Source organism: Equus przewalskii, chromosome X (assembly GCF_037783145.1).
Source record: "Equus przewalskii isolate Varuska chromosome X, EquPr2, whole genome shotgun sequence".
Lineage (NCBI taxonomy): Eukaryota > Metazoa > Chordata > Mammalia > Perissodactyla > Equidae > Equus > Equus przewalskii.
In genome coordinates this window covers 57,906,469-57,925,743 of record NC_091863.1, presented here as the reverse complement: position 1 = coordinate 57,925,743, position 19,275 = coordinate 57,906,469, and the positions used below count along the sequence as shown (strand labels likewise).

Genomic DNA, 19,275 nt, shown 5'->3' with positions numbered 1-19,275 from the left:
AATAACATAAAGGAATAAAATAGGAATAACCTACTAGGACAAAGAGACTAGGATTAGAGAAGGGTAACACAGGGGTCTTCACTAAACTATTCTTTTTAAGAACTAAAGCAAATATAGTAAAATCTTAAAATATGTTAAATAAGTTAAATGTTAAAATATGTTAAATGTTAAATGTTAAAATATGACTAAGCTGGGTTGCAGGTACATGGGTGTCCATTATCTTTTCCTTCATAACTTTCAGTTATGATGAACTACTTCCTAATGTTAAAAATGCACAAAAAATAAAGCTACTTTCAGAAAGTGATAGGTGCTCTAAAAGTGTTTCTCAAATTTGAATGTGCATATGAATAACCTTGGGAATTCTTATTAAAATGCAAATTCTGAATCAATAGGTCCTGAGTGGGGCCTTAGATTCCGCATTTCTTATTAGCTCCCAGGTGATGCCAATGCTGGTGGTCCATGGACCATACTTTGAGTAGCAAGGTTTTAAGGGAAATCCAACAAGACAATGTGATAGAGAGTAGCAGGGACAGAGGATGGCTTCTTTAGGTAAGATGCTCTTGAAAAGCTTCTCTAAGCAGGTGATATCTGAGTCGTTAAAAAGTCTCCAGGAAGGAAGGATGTTCCAGGTAGAGGGGAAAGCAAGTGCAAAGGCATTAAGCTGAGAATAAGTTCTGGCATTTTCTAGAAACAGAAAAGACCACTGTGGCCCTCTTGAAGTACTCAAGTGTTTCTTCCACATTTCAGGTACAATTATGTGAAAAGAACACTGTGTTTATGTATTTATGTATAATTATGTGAAAAGAGCACCGAGGGTTGGTCTTCATCCCACAAGCTCTGTGATATCTGTCGTCACAACTTGTCTCAGCCTGTTTCTTCATAAATATGGGAATATTAATAAATAATACCTATTCTCCAGGGTTGATGTGAGGATTAAATAAGATAAGGTATGAGAAACGCATTTTTTTAAACTGCAAAATACTATACACATATAAATATTGCATAAAGTGCTGTCATGTGATTTGTGTCTGCAACAGCTATTTATAGTAGCTTTTACTGTGCAATCCTCTGTCTCTTTAACTTATTTCAGACACTTATATGTCAAGTTGCTGCAGGCCAAGTCGGCCTGTCTGTTGTTGCAGTTCTCTAGCAGTGCACAACTCTCACTATGCTTCATGTTCTATTTCTGGGTGCACTGGAAATTTTCTTTGGCTTATTTGGCTCATGTTTGACCCACTTTAGCTTCTCGTAGAGTAACTACTTGGTATTCCAATGTTATTCACATTTCTCAATCAGAGGAGTTGGCTTACAATGAGCACTACTTTAGTAAAAATATGCTGACTCCATTTAAAGACCTCACAACTGTTGTTCCATGCCAATAATGCCTGTAGGTGATTCTCTAACGAAATTTCTCAAAAATCCTGAGAAATCATTTGTACGGTCAGGAGTTTTAGAATTCTGAGGTCTTGCCTAATTTAAAATCTTATGATTCTATATGGCCTCTAGAGAGTTTCAATTAAACCTTGTGTTTGAGTGCAGGCAACATCTTTAGTGTAAAGAACACTGGACTGGTGCCAGAATACCATGATTCTAGTTCTGACTCTATCCCCACGTGGCCCTTGTCTTCTTTATCTACTAGGAAGGAGGAGTACCTCCCAAATCTGTTATTAAAATCCAGTAAGATAATAATATGTATGTTTCTGAAAGTATAAAAATTTAAGATTTTATTTTGTCACATTATATCTGACAATCTCTCACTAAATATATATTGCATAGGTTCCTACATTTTTAAAAAATTAGAGCATTACTGGACAATGCCTTACCTGGATAGAAAGATTCAGTGGCACTATACTGATAGAAATCATGGGTGGAGTGTAGGGTTTCTTTAGTGTAGAATGTTGCTCTCTAACACAGAATAGATGCTGAATAAATATTTACTGCTGATGATATAGGCATTAATAAAAGAGGCCATTACTGATCTGTCAACAAGACAATAAGGCAAAAACATCCAATTAGTCACTAAGTCCTGTCAATTCTTTCTCCATAACATCTCTGTAATTGATTTATTGCCACTGATACTGCTAGGTTCAGGTCTTTATTTTATGACTGAACTATTACATTAACTTCATGACTCCAATTTGAACTCCTTCCAGTCCAACCTTCCCACTTAAGCCAGAGTGGTTTAATGGACATACAAATCTAATCATGCTACTCTCCTGATCAAAACCCTTCACTGGCTACATGATCAAGCATTAGCTTCTTAGAATGAAATACAAGGCCCTTCACCATCAGGCCCCTGCTCACCCAGGCTCATCTCCTATTACTCTGCCACACACTCCCCAGACTCCTGAGCCTGGAAATATTTTCTTATGTCTTCCTGCTTTTAAACATTCTATTTCCTTTACATGGAATTTTCTTCAACCTCTTCAATTGGAAACTTTATTCTTCTTTAAATAACTCAGCTCAAGCATCCTCTTCCTTGGAAACCTGGAGTGTAATATGAATACCAAAACAAAGTAAAGCTAACTGCATGGGCCATGCATATTCTTTGTCTACATCAGACTCATCATTAGTCCGCAGTGCCTCTACATAAGGAGTTCATAATCACCTGTCTGTTTTGTGTGAAAGGTTTGAGAACGCAGCAATAAATATAAAATTGTAACTGCATTGCCGTCTCCAGGGTTTCAGGCAACATTTATACTTGGAAATGCAATCTCTCAGGTAACTGTAAACGTATTTCAACATAATTTTGTTTGATGATAGTGTTATTGCACAAAATTGGGGCTCTCTTGCCCAATGCACATGAATAGCCAATTAATGACGGCATTAGCCTTTGGGAAACGAGATGAGCTTTAGTCTGTGAGACTGATCTGCAGGGAGAACAGGGGTGTGTGCCCCCAAATCCATCTCCCCGATTCAGGATTTGGGGTGCAATTTAAGAGGTTAGGGAGAACAGGCTGGCACACAGAAATGCTGGTGGGACAGGTTTTGATTGTTGGGCTTCGAACTTTTATGATAAGGTTTTAAACATTTATGACAGGGTTCTCAACATTTTTGATGAGGTGGGGAAGGAATTTTAACACCAGATCTTCCTGAATGAGGGACCCCCTCGCTTCTAACAGTCTTACTTTCAAGTTCTGGCCTGTCCTGGTCCGCGGGAAGGAGGATCCTTGGTTCCCCGATCACTTCAGTTCAAGATTTCTTCTTTTGCGCGTGCTGTGGCTATACGACTTTGCAGATTTTCTGAAAGATAATTCTTAATCACTCTGTTGATAAGAGATGGGGTTAGTTGAACGGGCCCTGGAGGGCCTGGGTTACAGGAGGTGACAAAAGAATACAAACTTGTCTTTAAACACGGACTTCTCTACATACATTTTCACTGTACCATCCCTCAGCCAATCTAGCTGTTTTGTAATAATTAGGGACTTCGCAGAAACCAAAGGGAAGAGCTGTAAAGAGAAGCAAATTAGTAAAGATGTGTGCGTGTAAAACTGTTCCAAGAGCAACAGACCAGAGAAACTGCCCTAAGGTTTGCGCGAAAGAAAACTAGCAGCCAAGTAAAAGCGCTTACAAGAGGAACAGGCAGTGAATCTCACGGATGAAACCTCGTCCCCAGGGAAATTAATATCTGTAGCTTAATCTACCCTAAGCGCTGGTGCACAGGGGAGTGAAGATAAGAATACGCAGAGGGAAAACGGAGAGAGTGGAGCGTGGTACTGAGTTCGAGGTGGTAAGAGAATAGTGGGATGTCGGACCAAACAAGGTTGCCAGATTTAGCAAATGCAATATTTAGGAAATACCTATACTAAAAAATGATTCCTTGTTTATCTGAAATTCAAATTTAACTGACCATCCCATATATTACCTGGCAAATCTAGGGAAACAGAGAAAGACAATGTTACTCCGATATTCCCGGTTGTGTAAAAAGAAAAACACGCAAACGCCGGCCCACAAAGAAGAAAAGTGGTCGCGCCAAAGCATCTGACTCTTTAGAGACAAGCTATTTCCGGTCCGGGGCCCTGGGAAAACGAGGGGGAGGGGAGAGAGGATTAAGGTCCGCCAGCGTCCCACAATCCTCTGCTCTCGGTTCCTCTTTCCTCGCTCAAGATGGCGCTGCTCGCGATACATTCTTGGCGGTGGGTCGCCGCGGCGGCTGCTTTCGAAAAGCGCCGGCGCGCCGCGATTCTGATTCGGCCTCTAGTCACTGTCCGCGGCCCAGGTCCACAATGGAGGTCTCGTCAGCTCGGCGCCTCGGGAACCGCTCGAACCTCCCAGGTGAGATGCCGTTCGCATGGAAGAGTAGTAGGGTGAAGGACGAGTGGACCTATAGGGAAAAGGTTGTCCTCGGGTCAGAGACGGCGCCAAGAAGAAAGGCTGTCAGGGCTAACTCGGAGCAACAGTAAGTGAAGGAGGTTAGGGTTAGTAATTTGAGGACGGGGTGAAAAAAACCTTTGGGGTACAGTAAATGGAAACAGGACGGGAGGTTCCGGGCAGAGTGCACCTGGAGCGCTGGTGACTCGCAGGATTTACAGTTTTTTCCTGAGTTTAGGAGATGAGGTAGACACCATTCCCAAACTGCTTACTTTTCTAAATGCAAGGAAAACTGGGCTACTTTCCAAAGTTAGTAATGGAATTTGGGACCAGTTTGCCTGTGGTTCAGATTTTACTCAGTCGGAAGTAGCAATTTGTTAGGCACTGTAAGATGACAGCAAGCTACCTATAAACAAGTGGCAAATTGAGTTGGCACCAGTTAACTCCCTTGCTGACAGACAGTGCTCCTTGATAGGCCAGAACCATAATTATCTTTCTCTCCAAAACATAGACCGCCCTAAATTCATATGTAAACACGTTTGTCCTTTGATCTGAATATAGTGTTCTTCTGTGTACACAGGTCACTTTGGACGCCATAAGGCTACTTATCTTTAACTAATGAATGTAACTATGGTTATAGTGCTCCTTAATATTTGCATCCATTATTACCTCTCTCTCAGGAACAGTTTTTTTAAAATTATTGATGCTTGCTGTACTTCAGTATATCTTTTTATTTCCTATATAGTGAGAAAAAGTTTAATTGCCACCACTTGTTCATCACTCACTAAAGTATTGTCAGCTTTGTATGAGAAACAACCTCTTAAATTTTGATTCTTTGTCAACAGATATTTAATGTGTAGTAGGTACATAGCACTATGCTGGATAATAGGTTACCAAGAGAAATATACAGTAATGCCTTCAAGATCAGTCAATTTAGTTAAGGAGATTGGAACTGTGCATTACAAGAGTAACTAAAAAGCAAGGTAGTAGGTTAAATATTAGATGAACAGTAAGGGCTGTAGGCATCCGAAAGAAATGGTGATAATTAAGGACCAGATTATAGAGAGGATCTTGTGCTGGTGATAGAACTAGAGAGAACATTCCAAGAAGGGAGACTAGGAAATGACACTAGAAATGTGGGATGCAGGAAGAATTATATCCATTTGTTCCTTCAGTAATTATTGAACACCTTTACAGCAGTGAACAGAACAAAATATAGGCCCTGTCCTTAAAGAGTTTAAAATCTAGTAGGGGAAATAGATAACTAAACAGGCAGTTATAATACAGTAGTGCAATGATGGGGAAGGTATAAAGTACTGGAAGAGTACACATGAGGGGCATCAAGTCTAATCTTGAGGTGGGGAAGTTTCCTTGAGTAACTGATATCTAAGCCAAGGCCTGAAAAATTAGAAATTAGCTAGTTAAAGAATGACTAGCATGTGCAAAGGCCCACAGGTAAGAGAGAGCATGGACCTTTTGTAGAACTGCATATAGTTTAGACTAGCAAGGAGTTCAAGGTAGGAAGTGGCAGATGAGGCTAGAGAAGTAAATCCAGGTCATTTTATTAAGGTTTTTAAAGCACTTCGTAGTCGACATTTGTAACGTGATCTCTTGGGAACTATCCTTGTTCTGTGGTCCTGTAATAAGCCAGATGAAGTTAAGATAAATTTTTAGGACTTTATCAAGCTGGGAGAATGAGGTGGTAGGAGAAGTTATTAGGACTTTCGGAGGAGGTGGTGACAATAAAAAATTAGCTTTCTCTCTTTTCACGAACCTCATCCCCACAACTTCCTTCCTTCCTCCACTCTCTTCTCTGCATCCTCCCATTTCCTTTGGTTACCATTTCTGAAGTCTGAAAAACAAGGGAAAGATGTTACCTTTGTTTTCTACTTCTTCAAAGTAGAACTCTTGCCATCTTTTTTAAAAATGTGGATTTAGGGGCTGGCCCCGTGGTCGAGTAGTTAAGTTCACGCGCTCTGCTGCAGGCGGCCCAGTGTTTCGTTGGTTCGAATCCTGGGCGTGGACATGGCACTGCTCATCAAACCATGCTGAGGCAGCGTCCCACATGCCACAACTAGAAGGACCCACAACGAAGAATATACAACTATGTATCGGGGGGCTTTGGGGAGAAAAAGGAAAAAATAAAATCTTTAAACAAACAAACAAACAAAAAAATGTGGATTTAACAGGGAGAGGAAAGAATGATTATAAGGCTTTTAAAGTAGAACCTGATATAATCTGAGACACCTTCAAATTAGTGACTTGTGATTAAGATCACAAAATAAGTGTTGAATGCATACTTTTAGGGCAATCATTAGTATATAGCATAATATTTTAGAGCTGAAAGGAACCTTAGTGCAGTCATATGAAATCATATTAGTGGATTGGATCAGTGCTTTTTTTAGATGAAATTCAGTAGAATACGAAAGAAAACATCAGTGCTTTATACATATTAAGGGAGGTATTATTTTATGTACTTTTGTTTTTTTATATACACACACACACACACACAGCCACACACATATATGTACACACTCCCACATGTATGGCATTACTGGGATGCATTATAAAATGTGTTTTTCACACAGGATTATGCCCTAGATCTATGCTGTGTGATCTGGTAGTCACTAGCTTCATGTGGCTAATAAAATTAAAATTTAAATAAAAAATTTAATTCCTCATTTGAATTAGCTGCATTTCAAGGGCTGAAAAACCATGCAGATATGGAACATTTCCATCACTGCAGAGAGTTGTACTGAACAGTGCTGATTTTAAGAAAATCATATCCAGCCTTTCTTATTTTGCAGATGAGGAAACTAAGTCCTAGTATAGATAAATGACAGTTTTTAAGGCTATTCATTCATTTATTGCCTTTTGTGTATCAGGTATGTATGTGAGGGTAAATAAGACTCTGGTAGACACTAAGCACACAATAAATATTTGTTGACATTTCTCACTGCCTCCAGGCATTTACCCTTCCAATTCATCCCACACAATACATCCAGATTATTCTTCCTAAAGCACAACTCTGATAAGTGTCACTTCCCTGCTTGTGGACTTCAGTCGTCTCAATATCTTGGCCCTAAAGGATTTCCACCTAACCTGCTTGCTAGCCATATTGTTAACTATTTCTCTGTAAATACTCTCCCCCTCAAACCACCTGGATTGCTGCTCCTTGGACCTTGTGCTGTTTTGTTTTTGTTCCTTCATTTATGCCATACCCTCTGTCTGAAATGCCCTCTCTTTGACTCCTCCCTGTTTTTCAAATATTAGCTCAAGGTCCAGCTTATTCCATAGAACCATTTCTTATAAACTTATAAGACACTGAATTCTTTCTCCTCTGAACTCCTGTAACACGTTTTTCTACAAGTAGTTACCATGTGTGTCTTGTAGAGGAGATAAGATTTTATTCACCTAAAAGGCAGATACATTCCAATCGTCTTTTTTATCTTCCACAGAGCCAGGCATGGTATCTTACATGTAGTAAGCACTTAGAAAATATTTGTGAAATGGATGATTAAGCCCTATAACCAAATCAAAACAAAGTCCAACATAAGAATAAATACTATTTGCTTTGGTGCTGTACATTTGGAATCAAAGGTTCATTTTCTTCATAAAATGTGTATTTCAGCAAAATCATAATCTAATTGTGGAGTTATTTAGCTTGCGGATAACCTCTTAAGTTTGTTCATTGCATTTCTGTCATTAGGTGGTACTGTGGTCAGGTAGCATCACTGAATGTCAGTTTTTAGTTCCATAACTAAAGTACACATGCTTTTTAATCCTAAAATTTTCAAGTTATTTTATTAGTATCTTTTGCTAAGAAAAAAATGACTTACAAGATGTAATTCTTTGAGGACTAAGATGTATAAAATTGTACTCTTTGTAGAAATTTTAACTGCAGGCTGTATTTTGGCTTTGTTCGTTAGTTCTCCAGTTAAGTTTTCTTTACTGCATCCAGAGGGGAAGGGGACATTAGAGTGGAGAAACTGTATCCTAAGAGTGTAGTTTCTCAGAAACTGATGTTTTAGGAAAGTAGGCTTTTAAACTATTTACTTATCATGCTTTTCAAAGCAAACTGGAAAAGAGAAGTTGAGGCTTCTATTTTGATTTACTTATTTAATTATTTTCATTGATCTCAAGTAATTTGTATTATGACTTGTAATATATTTGTATTTTTAAGTGCATGAATATTTGGCCAGGTATGAACTCTTTCTTCAACTACTCTTAATTATGGTGCCTTAACATGTGTGTGTGTGTGTGTGTGTGTACGTGTGTGTGTATGTATTAGTTTGCTAGGGCTGCCATAACAAAGTACCACAGACTCGGTAGCTTAAAAAGAAATTTATTTTCTCACAGTTCTGGAAGCTAGAAGTCTGAGATTAAGGTGTCAGCAGGGTTGATTTCTTCTGAGACATCCCTCCTTGGCTTGCAGATGGCTCGTTTTTCCTCTGTCCTCACAAGGTCATTCTCTGTGCATGTCAGTGTCCTAATCTCTTCTTGTATGTACACCAGTCATATTAGGTTAGAGCCCATCCTAATGACCTCATTTAACCTTGATTACCTCTTTAAGGGCCCTATCTCCACATACAGACGCATTTGAGGTACTGGGCGTTAGGACTTCAACATGAATTTGAGGGAGACACAGTTTAGTCCATAACTCTGTGTGTGTGTGTATGCAAATACATAGAAAACTGAGGGAATATACTCCAAACATATCTCTCGAGAGGGGGTGGGTTGGGAGGCTAGAGGACAGTAAAAAGGAACTTTCACTTGTTATTATAGATACTTTGGCATTGTTTGATATAATTGTTTTTATAATGAGAACAGTCATATTTAAGCTTTTCAATTGGTGATCTGACCTTTTTGAATAGGTTGCATGAATGTGTTCATGTATTGAACTCTAGTTTGTTTTGTCTACAATTAATGCATTTTGACATACTTGTATATGACTTAATGATTATTTTGTGTAATGTAAAAAGATCTTTAACATGTTTAACAAGCTTTCCAGGAAGTAATCTTCAGCTTTTAGAATTAGCCAATTTTTGATTATCACTTTACAAGAGAATTGGGGGATTCTTTGAAGATTGAGTCCCAGTATTTCCTCTTCATTTCAGTGGTTTTTTCAATTTCTGTGTAACATAGGTGTTCTACATATTTGATGCTACCTAATAAAGAGCTATTCTCGTGTTTCTTTCTTCAAAATCAAGTTCCTATATTTAAAAAAAAATTACCAAAACAGTACATACCAACTACTGAGAGATTAGAAAATAAAGAAAAGCAAAAAAGAATAGAAGAAAGAAAGAAAAAGGCAAATATAAATACTTGGGTATAATCTATACTTAAAATAATTTTATAGTGTTTATAGTTTACAAAATGCTTTAACATTTCACTTTTCCTGTTCCTATTTATTTATTCATTGGTTTTCACGAGAATCAGAGACAAATAAAGGGTCCCTGTTGCTTAGAGCTACAATGTCCGATACCGTAGACATTAGTCACATGTGGTTTTTTTAAACTTCAATTAAAATTAAGTAAAATTAACTGAAATTAAGAACTTAGTAGCTTAGTCACACTAGACATGTTCCAAGTACTCAATAGCCACGTGTAGCCAAGTGGCTGTTGTGTTTGACCTTACAGATATAGAACATTTTCATCATCACAGAAAGTTCTACTGGACATGGCTGGTCTAGAATCTAGTTTTAAGTAGGAGATAATACTATCAAATTTATTTTAGGAGTATGATTCTGGCTACAGTTTAAAGGGTAGATTGGAGATAGGCCGGGATTGGAGATAGAGATATCAGTTAGGAGGATATTGAAGTAATGTAGAATTGATAAGGGCCTACACTACCTGTCATGATGAAGAGTTGTCAGGATTTATCACCAAGCATTCTTGTATCATGAAAAGACTTTGAAAGGTTATGAAAGGTTTTGAAGCAGGAGAGTATTACTTTGTCTTATCTACTTTATCTCATCTCAGTGTTTTTACTCTGTAAAATGGGCATTTTAACAAGACCTTTCTCCCACAGTTCTGGGGAGGATCAAGTGAAATGATTTTTGTGAAAGTAGTTTGTGAATGGTAAGGTGCTTTAAACTTTGCCATTGCAATTTTGGCTTATGGCTCTATAATAAAAGACCATCTTTGGTAATGGATTTTGTGGGGACTGTTATATAGCTCTTGTGGTTAGGCTACCATCGTTGTTTCTGTTTTGAATGCTTCTCAAGCAGTCCAGTTACGTTGTACAGAACTGACACTACAACCCAGGTCTTTTCACTCATCTCTTTCCCCTTCAGCATGCTAGCTCTACTTTTCACAACTCAAACTGATGAATATTATTTCTTATTTAGGACCCTTTGTGCAGCTATAATCTATTGCTTTGATGAATATCCAGAGTAAATACATTTAAATAAACCTATTGTAAAACTATCTTTTAAATGAATTATTATATACTATTAGTTTAGAATATCGTCATATGTACAAAAGTAGCAAAATCATACTATACTCATGTTTCTAGAGTTTACCACCTCCGAACACAGCTCTACATTTACAAAAAGAACTTGCCACCACCATCTTCAGCCAGTCTTTTAACAAACATTTATTGTGTACCTGTTTGGCAGACATGGTACTAGACACTGGGGCTACAACCATGAACAAGGAATAGCCTTTTCCCTCCGGGAATTCACGATTTATAGGAGAACACAGGTAACCAACTATTCAAATAAGGTGTGGTACATGCTTTCATAGAGATATATGCAGGATTTTATGGGAGCCCAGAGGTGGAGAACCACCCTCAGTCTAGAGAGGTCAGGGAAGACTTTCCAAACAAAGGATTTATAGATGAGTATTGAAGGACTTGTAGGTAGATGTTGGCCTGGTGGATGAATGAGGAAAGGGTATTTTAGGGCAAAAGATATTAAATAACATGTCTTCTTTGGAAAAGCTATAGTTTGGAGGCTGGATTGGAAGTGGACGGGATTGGAGGTTGAGAGACTTTTGGTTTGGATGGAATATTAGAGAATTTAATGGTAATATTGGAAGGAAGGGTTGATGACCTCAAATAAGGCTGTGACAGAGATATTTAGGAGGTAAAGTTGACAGGAGTTAGTGAGTGGTTTGATACAGAGGGTAAAGAAGAAATAAAGAGTAGAGAATAATTCACAGGTGTCTGGCTTAAGCAGCTGGGTGGTTAGTGATGCTATTAACTAAGATGGGGAGGAGCCAATTTGAGGGGTTGGAGAAGATGGAGAAAATGGTGAGTTCAGCTTGGGAAATATGGAGTTTAAGCTAGCTGTGAGATATCATGATGAAAATGTCTAACAAAAAGTTGTATATATGTAGGTACTCACTCAAGAAAGAGATCTGGGTTTGAGGTAGTTTAAGAATCTTCCTGGAGGTAATTTTTTCTTTATAGTCGCCTTGGATAACTTCTAGAGACTATATAGAATGAGAAAAAAATAGAGGGCTAAGGAAGAGACTCCTGCGATCTCCAATATTTAAATGGAAGAGTAATCCAAGAAGGAGAGTACACAGTGGCCAGGGAGGTTAAAGGAATGGAGGTAGATTGGTATTCTATAAGCCAAGGGAGGAAAGAGTTTCAGAAAGGAAGGAATGGTCAATAGTTTTATGCAATGGAGAGGGTACGTAAGATGAATATGCAAAATATTATTTAGCAATTAATAGCTCAATTAGTATTCCTGATAAAAACAGTTTCAGTGGTGATTTGGGGGTAGAACCCATATTATAGTGTCTTAAGCAGTAAGGCATTATGTTGTGTCCTTCTCAGTGTATCATATCCGGGGGTACATGGTGTTGATATGTCTTGTTACTGGTGATGTTAACCTCCATTGCTTGGTTAAGGTGGTGTCTATCGGGTTTCTCCAATGAAAAGTACTATTTTCTCCTTTGTAATTAAAAAACACCTTGAGGAAGATTCTTTGAGAGTAGGCAAATACCATGTTTCTCCCTGAACTTTCACCAGCTAATATTAGCATGGATCAGTGGATCTTGTCTACAATAATTATTACTTTGGTGTTTGCCTAATTATGTTTTTCTGTTTTCCTCATTCCTTCTACGTTTATTAATTGGAATTCTTCTGTAAGGAAGAGCTGTCCCCTTTCCCTCATTTAATTGTTTACTTATTTATATCAGGATGAACTCATAGATTTTAATAAACTATATTCTATGAGTTATAATCCAATACTCTCATTTTTTTTGTTGTTGCTCTAGTTGTCCTAGCTCTGGGCCATTGGAAGCTCCTTTAGATTGGCTCCGCTGTCCTTTGGACATGGCCCCATCCTTTTTCAAGCACTTCCTTACTTTCTGGCACCCCACAATGTTCCAGGTTCATCTTAGATTTTTCTCTGCCCTGGCCCTGAAATCAGCCCTTTCTACAAGGAACCTTGTACCTTTTATTGGAAAACAGTATTTAGAAACCAAGATCTGGATGCTACAAGACTATACAGTTTTAAAACATGATCAGTTCTTACATTCTGGGGACTGTGAATATCCACAGATAAAACTGGCCTAACACAATTTAATAAGCTTTCCATTAGAAATGTTAACAACCAATTTCACATAAGACCTGTGAGACCATTTAATCTAAAGGGCGATGAGAGCATTACCTTTTAAAATAGTCTTCTTGGAAAAAAATTGTGATTATTATTTTATTTGATAAACGCTTTATCTTCAGAAATGTGTCTAACTCTTCATTTGTTACTTCTGATTAAATACCCTTGATATAATTCCGTCATAGATTACTTTTTGCAAAATACTAGTTGACATTTACATAATATAAAATTAACCATTTTTAAGTGAACGATTCAGTGACATGTAGTATATTCAGAGTGTAGTGCAACTACCACCTCTGTCTAATTCCAAAGCATTTATTTCCATCACTCCAAAGTAAAAGCCCTTACCCATTAAAACCTCTTTCTCATTCCTCCCTCCCACCAGCATCCCAGCAACCATCAGTCTGCATCCTATGTCTATGGATTTATCTGTTCTAGATACTTCATATGAATGGGATCATACAATATGTGACCTTTTGTGTCTGGCTTCTTTCACTTAGCATAATCTTTCAGAGGTTCATCCACATTGTAGCATGTATCAATACTTCATCCCGTTTTATGGCTGGATAATATTTCTTTGTGTGTGTATTTGTATACTGCATGTTTTTAATCCATTCATCGGTTGAGGACATTTGGGCTATTTCTACCTATTGGCTATTATTAATAGTGCTGTTATAAATAAGCATGTACATGTACTTGTTTGAGTACCTGTTTTCAATTTTTTTTTCGCTTTTTTTCCCCAGTTTTATTGAGATATTCTTGACATATAACATTGTTTAGGTTTAAGGTGTACAACATAATTATTTGATATATGTATATATTGTGAGATGATTACCACAATAAGTTTAGTTAACATCCATCACTTCACAGTTAGTTTTTTTTCTTGTGATGAGAACTTTTAAGATCTACACTATTAGCAACTTTCAAATAGACAATACAGTATTGTTAACTATAGTCATCATGTTGTATTTTCTGTTCCTGATCAGTCTTAGTAGGTTGTATGTTTCTAGGAATTTATCCATTTACTCTAGGTTGTCCACAATTTGTTACTGTATAGTTGTTCGTAGTATCTCTTTTGATGCCTCATACTTCTGTGGTATCAGTTGTAATGTCTCCTCTTTCATTTCTGATTTTATTTATTTGAGTCCTATCTCTTTTTCTTGGTTAGTCTAGCTAAAAGTTTGTCAATTTTCTTTATCTTTTCAGAGAACCAACTCTTAGTTTTGTTAATCTTTTCTATTGTCTTCCTGTTCTCTGTTTCATTTATTTCTGCTCTAATCTGTATTATTTCCTTCCTTCTGCTAACTTTGGGCTTAGTTTGTTTTTAGTTCCCTGAGGTGTAAAGTTTATTTCAGATCTTTCTTTTTTCTCGATGTATGCATGTATTGCTATAAACGTCACTCTTAGAACTACTTTTGCTGCAGCCCATAAGTTTTAGTATGTGTGTTTCCAGTTTTGTTTGTCTCAAGAGATGTTTTAATTTCCCTTTTGATTTTTTTTGATCCATTGGTTGTTCAGGAATGTCTTGTTTTCTTTCCATGTATTTGGAAATTTTCCTGCTTTCCGTCTGTTATTGATTTTTAGTTTCATACCATTGTGGTTAGAAAAGATACTTGGTATGATTTCAATCTTCTTAAATTTACGAAGAATAGTTTTGTGGTCTAACATATGAACTATCCTAGAAAATGTTCTGTGTGCACTTGAGAAGAATGCTGTTGGATGGAATATTCTGTATATGTCCATTAGGTCCATTTGGTCTATAGTGTTGTTCAAAACTGCTGATTCCTTATTGATTCTCTGTCAGTATTGCTATTTCTGTTTTCAATTCTGTTAGTATTTGTTCTATATATGTAGGTGCTCCTCTTTTCAGTTCTTTTGATTATATACCTAGGAATGGAATTAAGTGGTCACGTGGTAATTTTGTGTTTAACTTTTTGAGGAACTGCAAAACTATTTTCCACAGCAGCTGAACCATTTTGTGTTTTTACCAGCAATGTCCGAAGGTTCCAATTTCTTTTTTTTTTTTTTGGCACCTGAGCTACCATCTGTTCCCAATCTTTTTTTCTTCTTGTTCTTCTCTCCAAAGCCCCCCCCTCAGTACATAGTTGTTTATTCTAGTTGCAGGTCCTTCTAGTTTTGCTATGTGGGATGCCACCTCAGCATGGCTTGATGAACAGTGCTAGGTCTGCAACCAGTATGTGCATCGGTGAAACCCTGGGCTGCTGAAGCAGAGTGTGTGAACCCAACCACTTGGCCATGGGGCCAGCCTCGAGATTGTTTTCTTAATTTCCTATTCAGATAGTTCATTGTTTGTGTATAGAAACACAACTGATTTTTGTGTATTGATTTTGTGTCTTGCGACTTTACTGAATTTGTTTATTAGTTCTAACAGTCTTTTTGTTGAATCTTTAGGGTTTTCTACATATGTGATCATGTCATCTGCAGAGATAATTTTATTTCTTCTTTTCTGGCTTGGATGACTAATATTACTTCTTTTTCTTGTCTAATAGCTCTGGCTAGAACTTTCAGTACTATGTTGAGAAGAGGTGGCCAGAGTGGGCATTATTCTCTTGTATCAGATCCTAAAGGGGCACTTACAGTTTTTCCCATTGAGTATGATGTTAGCTGTGAGCTTTTCATATATGACCTTTATTTTGTTGAGATAAATTTCTTCTATACTTATTTTGCTGATAAGTTTTAACTGTGAATATGTGTTGAACTTTGTTAAGTACTTTTTCAGCATCTACTGAGATGATCATGTTTTTTTCATTTTGTTATTGTGATGTATCACATTGGTTGAAATGCGTATGCTGAACCATCCTTGTATCCCAGGGATAAATCCCACTTGGTTATGGTGTATGATCCTTTAATGTGCTGTTGAATTTGGTTTCCTAGGATTTTATTGAGCATTTTTGCATCTATGTTCTTCAGGAGTATTGGCCTGTACTTTTCTTGTAGTGTCTTTGTCTGGTTTTGGTATCAGGGTGATGCTGTCCTCATAAAATGGTTTGGAAGTGTTCCTGCATCTAATTTTTGGGAGAGTTTAATGATTGATATGAATTCTTTGAATGTTTGGTAGAATTTACCCTTGTAGCCATCAGGTCCTGGGCTTTTCTTTGTCGAGAGGTTTTTGACTACTGATTCAATCTCCTTATTTGTCACTGGTCTGTTCAGTCTTTCTGTTTCTTTTTGACTCAGCTTTGGTGTTTTGTATGTTTCTAGGAATTTATCCATTCTTCCTAGGTTATCTAGATTCTTGGCATATAGTTCACTGTAGTCCCTTATGATCCTTTATATTTCTGAGGCGTCTGTTATATTGTCTGTTCTTTCATTTCTCATTTTATTTATTTGGATCTTGCTTTTTTTCTCAGTCTTGTAAAAACCTTGTCAATTTTGTTTATTTGTTTAAAAAATCAACTCCTGGTTCATTGATTTTTTGTATTGTTTTTTAATTTTCTGTTTGATTTATTTCTGCTCTACTCTTTATTATTTCCTTCTTTCCACTATCTTTGGGTTTCTTTGTTCTTCTTTATCTTCCTTGAGGTGAAAAATTTGGTTTTTTATTTGAGATTATCTTAGTTCAGACTGCTCTAATAAAATACCATACACTGGTGGCTTATAAACAGCAGAAATTTATTTTTCACACTTCTGAAAGCTGGGAAGTCCAAGATCAAGGCGCCAGGAGATTCAGTGTCTGGTGAGGGCCCACTTGCTTGTTCGTAGATGGCTGTCTTTTCATTGTATCCTTACATGGTGGAATGGCTGAGACATCTCTCTGGGGTCTCTTTCATAAGGCGCTAATTCCATTAATGAGGCTGTACCTTCACGACCTGGTCACTTTTCAAAGGCACCACCTCCAAATACCCTTGCATTGTGGATTAGGTTTTAATGTGTGAATTTTGGAGGGATGCAAAAATTCAGTCTATTGCAGAGATTTTTCTTCTTTTTTAATGTAGATATGTATCACTATAAACTTCCCTGTCATTACTACTTTTGCTGCATTCCGTAAATTTTGGTATGTTATGTTTTTCTGCTTGTCTCGAGATACCTTTTAAATTCCCTTTTGATTTCCATTTGACACAATGGTTGGTCAAGATTTTGTTGTTTAGTTTCCAACTATTTGTAAATTTTCTTGTTTTGTGGCTATTAATGATTTCTAGTTTTGTTCCATTGTGGTTGGAAAACATACTTGGAATGATTTCCAGCTTCTTAAATTTGTTGACGTGTTTTGTGACCTAACGTATAATCTATCCTGGAGAATGTTCTGTGTGAGCTTGAGAAGAATGTGTATTCTTTTGCCATTGTGTGGAAAATTCTGTATGTCTTTTAGGTCCATTTGGTCTGTAGTGTTGTTTGAGTCAGCTGTTTCTTAATTGATTTTCTGTCTTGGTGTGCTATTCCTTATTATACTGCGTTTAGGTCTGTCAATATTTGCTTTGTATATTTAGGTGCTCTGATGTTGGGTGTGTATGTATTTATACTATTATACCCTCCTGCTGAATTAACACTTTTATCATTATATAATGACATTTTTTGTCTCTAGAGACAGTTTTAGACTTAAAATCTGTTTTGTCTGATGTAAATATAACCATCCTTGCTCTCCTTCGGTTACCAATTGCATGAAATATCTTTTTCCATTCCTTCACTTTCAGGTTATGTTTGTCTTTAGTTATTTATATTTTTATATTTTGCAGAGTAATCAGTCCTTGGGGACAGGGACCACAGGGCCTGGCACATGCTGAATCCTAGTAGACAGTCTGACTACAACAGCTGGGTGATAAGTGAATGGCTTGAAGCACATGTGTGGGCCCAGGCTCTCTTACTTAAATCTCTCCATAAAGGCCTCTGTCCAAAAACACAAATTGATGACTGCCCCTGAGGCAGCAATGGGTCTGGGGGTTTGAGGAACAGAAAGAAGCTGGTGTGGCTGCAGGAGCCCAGCAAGCAGTGAGCTGAGGCCAGAGACATGGGTGAAGGTGGGTCAACCAAGGCATTGAAAGACATGGTAAGGCATTTGGATTTTGTCCTGAGAGATGAGAAGCCACTGAAGCTTTGATGTAGAGAGTTCCACGTTCCTGGGGCTCCTGTGTCACCATGCTGTGCTGTCTGTCTCCTGCACTGCTAGACTGACAAGAGCCCCATACGTTCTTGGGGTAACTCCTTGGCTCTGGATGACATGCAGAGGCATTTAATTAATTTGTTTTTTTTAATTAATATTTGCTACTTCGCATCAGTCAATGAAAGAATGAAAGGCAACCCAGAGTGAAAGTAGGACTAAAATTTTACAAATGTCTGTTTTTGCCCCAGTAAACACATTTATCCATGTCTCACTGTCTGGGAATTTATGGCAAATCTAGGTGAGAGCAGGACTGAGGATTACCTTTGTACGATAAAAAAAACTTTTGCTGAGTAAATTACCAGTGCAAACAAGACTGGAGAAAAATACTTAAATGACACGTGCAAACTGCTTAAAATTTTTTAGTAAGGTCAATTTAAATACAAACAAGTGATACTTGAATTGCCTACCATTTGTTTAACATTATTTCTAATTCAGGAAGCTTCCCACCTATACTCACAAAAAATGTTAGTTTGATTAATAATATTTAAATAGGATGGTTCAAGTTAAATTATCCCACTACTCAGTTTATCAGTTCATAACATTGGTGATTATTATGATTCACCCCAAATAAACCACTGACCCTACACATGCACACTCACACAGAAACATGTCAAAACTTAGCCTGGTTTTTAGTTGACTTGATCTTACGTGGCTATATACCTGAGTCTACTTTTGTTTTTGTTTTTATTTTTCAAGTTTTATTGAGATATAATTGACATATAATGTGTTAGTTTAAGGTATACAATAATGATTTTTGATATGTAAATATTGTGAAATGATTACCACAGTAAGTTTAATTAACATCTGTCACCTCGCATGGTTACAGTTTATTTTCTTATGATGAGATCTTTTGAGATTTGCTCTTAGTAACTTTGAAATATGTAATACAGTATTGTTAACTATGTCACCCTGCCATATATGACATTCCCAGAAGTTATTTATCTTATAACAGGAAGTTTGCACCTTTTGATCACCTTTACCCGTTTTCCACACTTCGCACCCCCTGCCTCTGACAACCATCAATGTGTTCTGTTTTTGAGTTGGGTTTTTTAGATTCTACATATATGTGATAGCAAATAGCATTTGTCTTTCTCTATGTGTGTTATTTCACTTAGCATAGTGTCCTCAAGTTCCATGTTGTTGCAAATGGCAGGATTTCCTTCTTTTTTATGGCTGAATAATATTCTGTTGTATATACATACTGTAACTTCTTTATACACTCACTCATCAGTGGACACTTAGGTTGTTTATATGTCATGGCTGTTGTAAATAATTC

General features: G+C 37.2%; 2 protein-coding genes across 2 annotated transcripts in view; one reads left to right on the top strand and one right to left on the bottom strand.

Annotated features, from left to right (window-relative positions):
• Positions 1–4,029, bottom strand: part of UPRT (uracil phosphoribosyltransferase homolog) — a 121,194-nt gene extending 117,165 nt beyond the window's left edge. The window contains exons 1-2 of the mRNA XM_070605782.1: positions 3,866–4,029; positions 3,129–3,243 (exon numbers count right to left, since the gene is read on the bottom strand). The gene's annotated coding sequence lies outside the window, so the exon portion shown is untranslated. The remainder of the gene's footprint in view (positions 1–3,128; positions 3,244–3,865) is intronic.
• A 44-nt stretch (positions 4,030–4,073) lies between these two features.
• The window catches only part of ABCB7 (ATP binding cassette subfamily B member 7), a 113,579-nt gene continuing 98,377 nt past the window's right edge, over positions 4,074–19,275 (top strand). Inside the window, exon 1 of the mRNA XM_070605776.1 lies at positions 4,074–4,275. Within this exon, the coding sequence (XP_070461877.1) occupies positions 4,108–4,275 (168 nt within the window). The 5' untranslated portion in view covers positions 4,074–4,107. The remainder of the gene's footprint in view (positions 4,276–19,275) is intronic.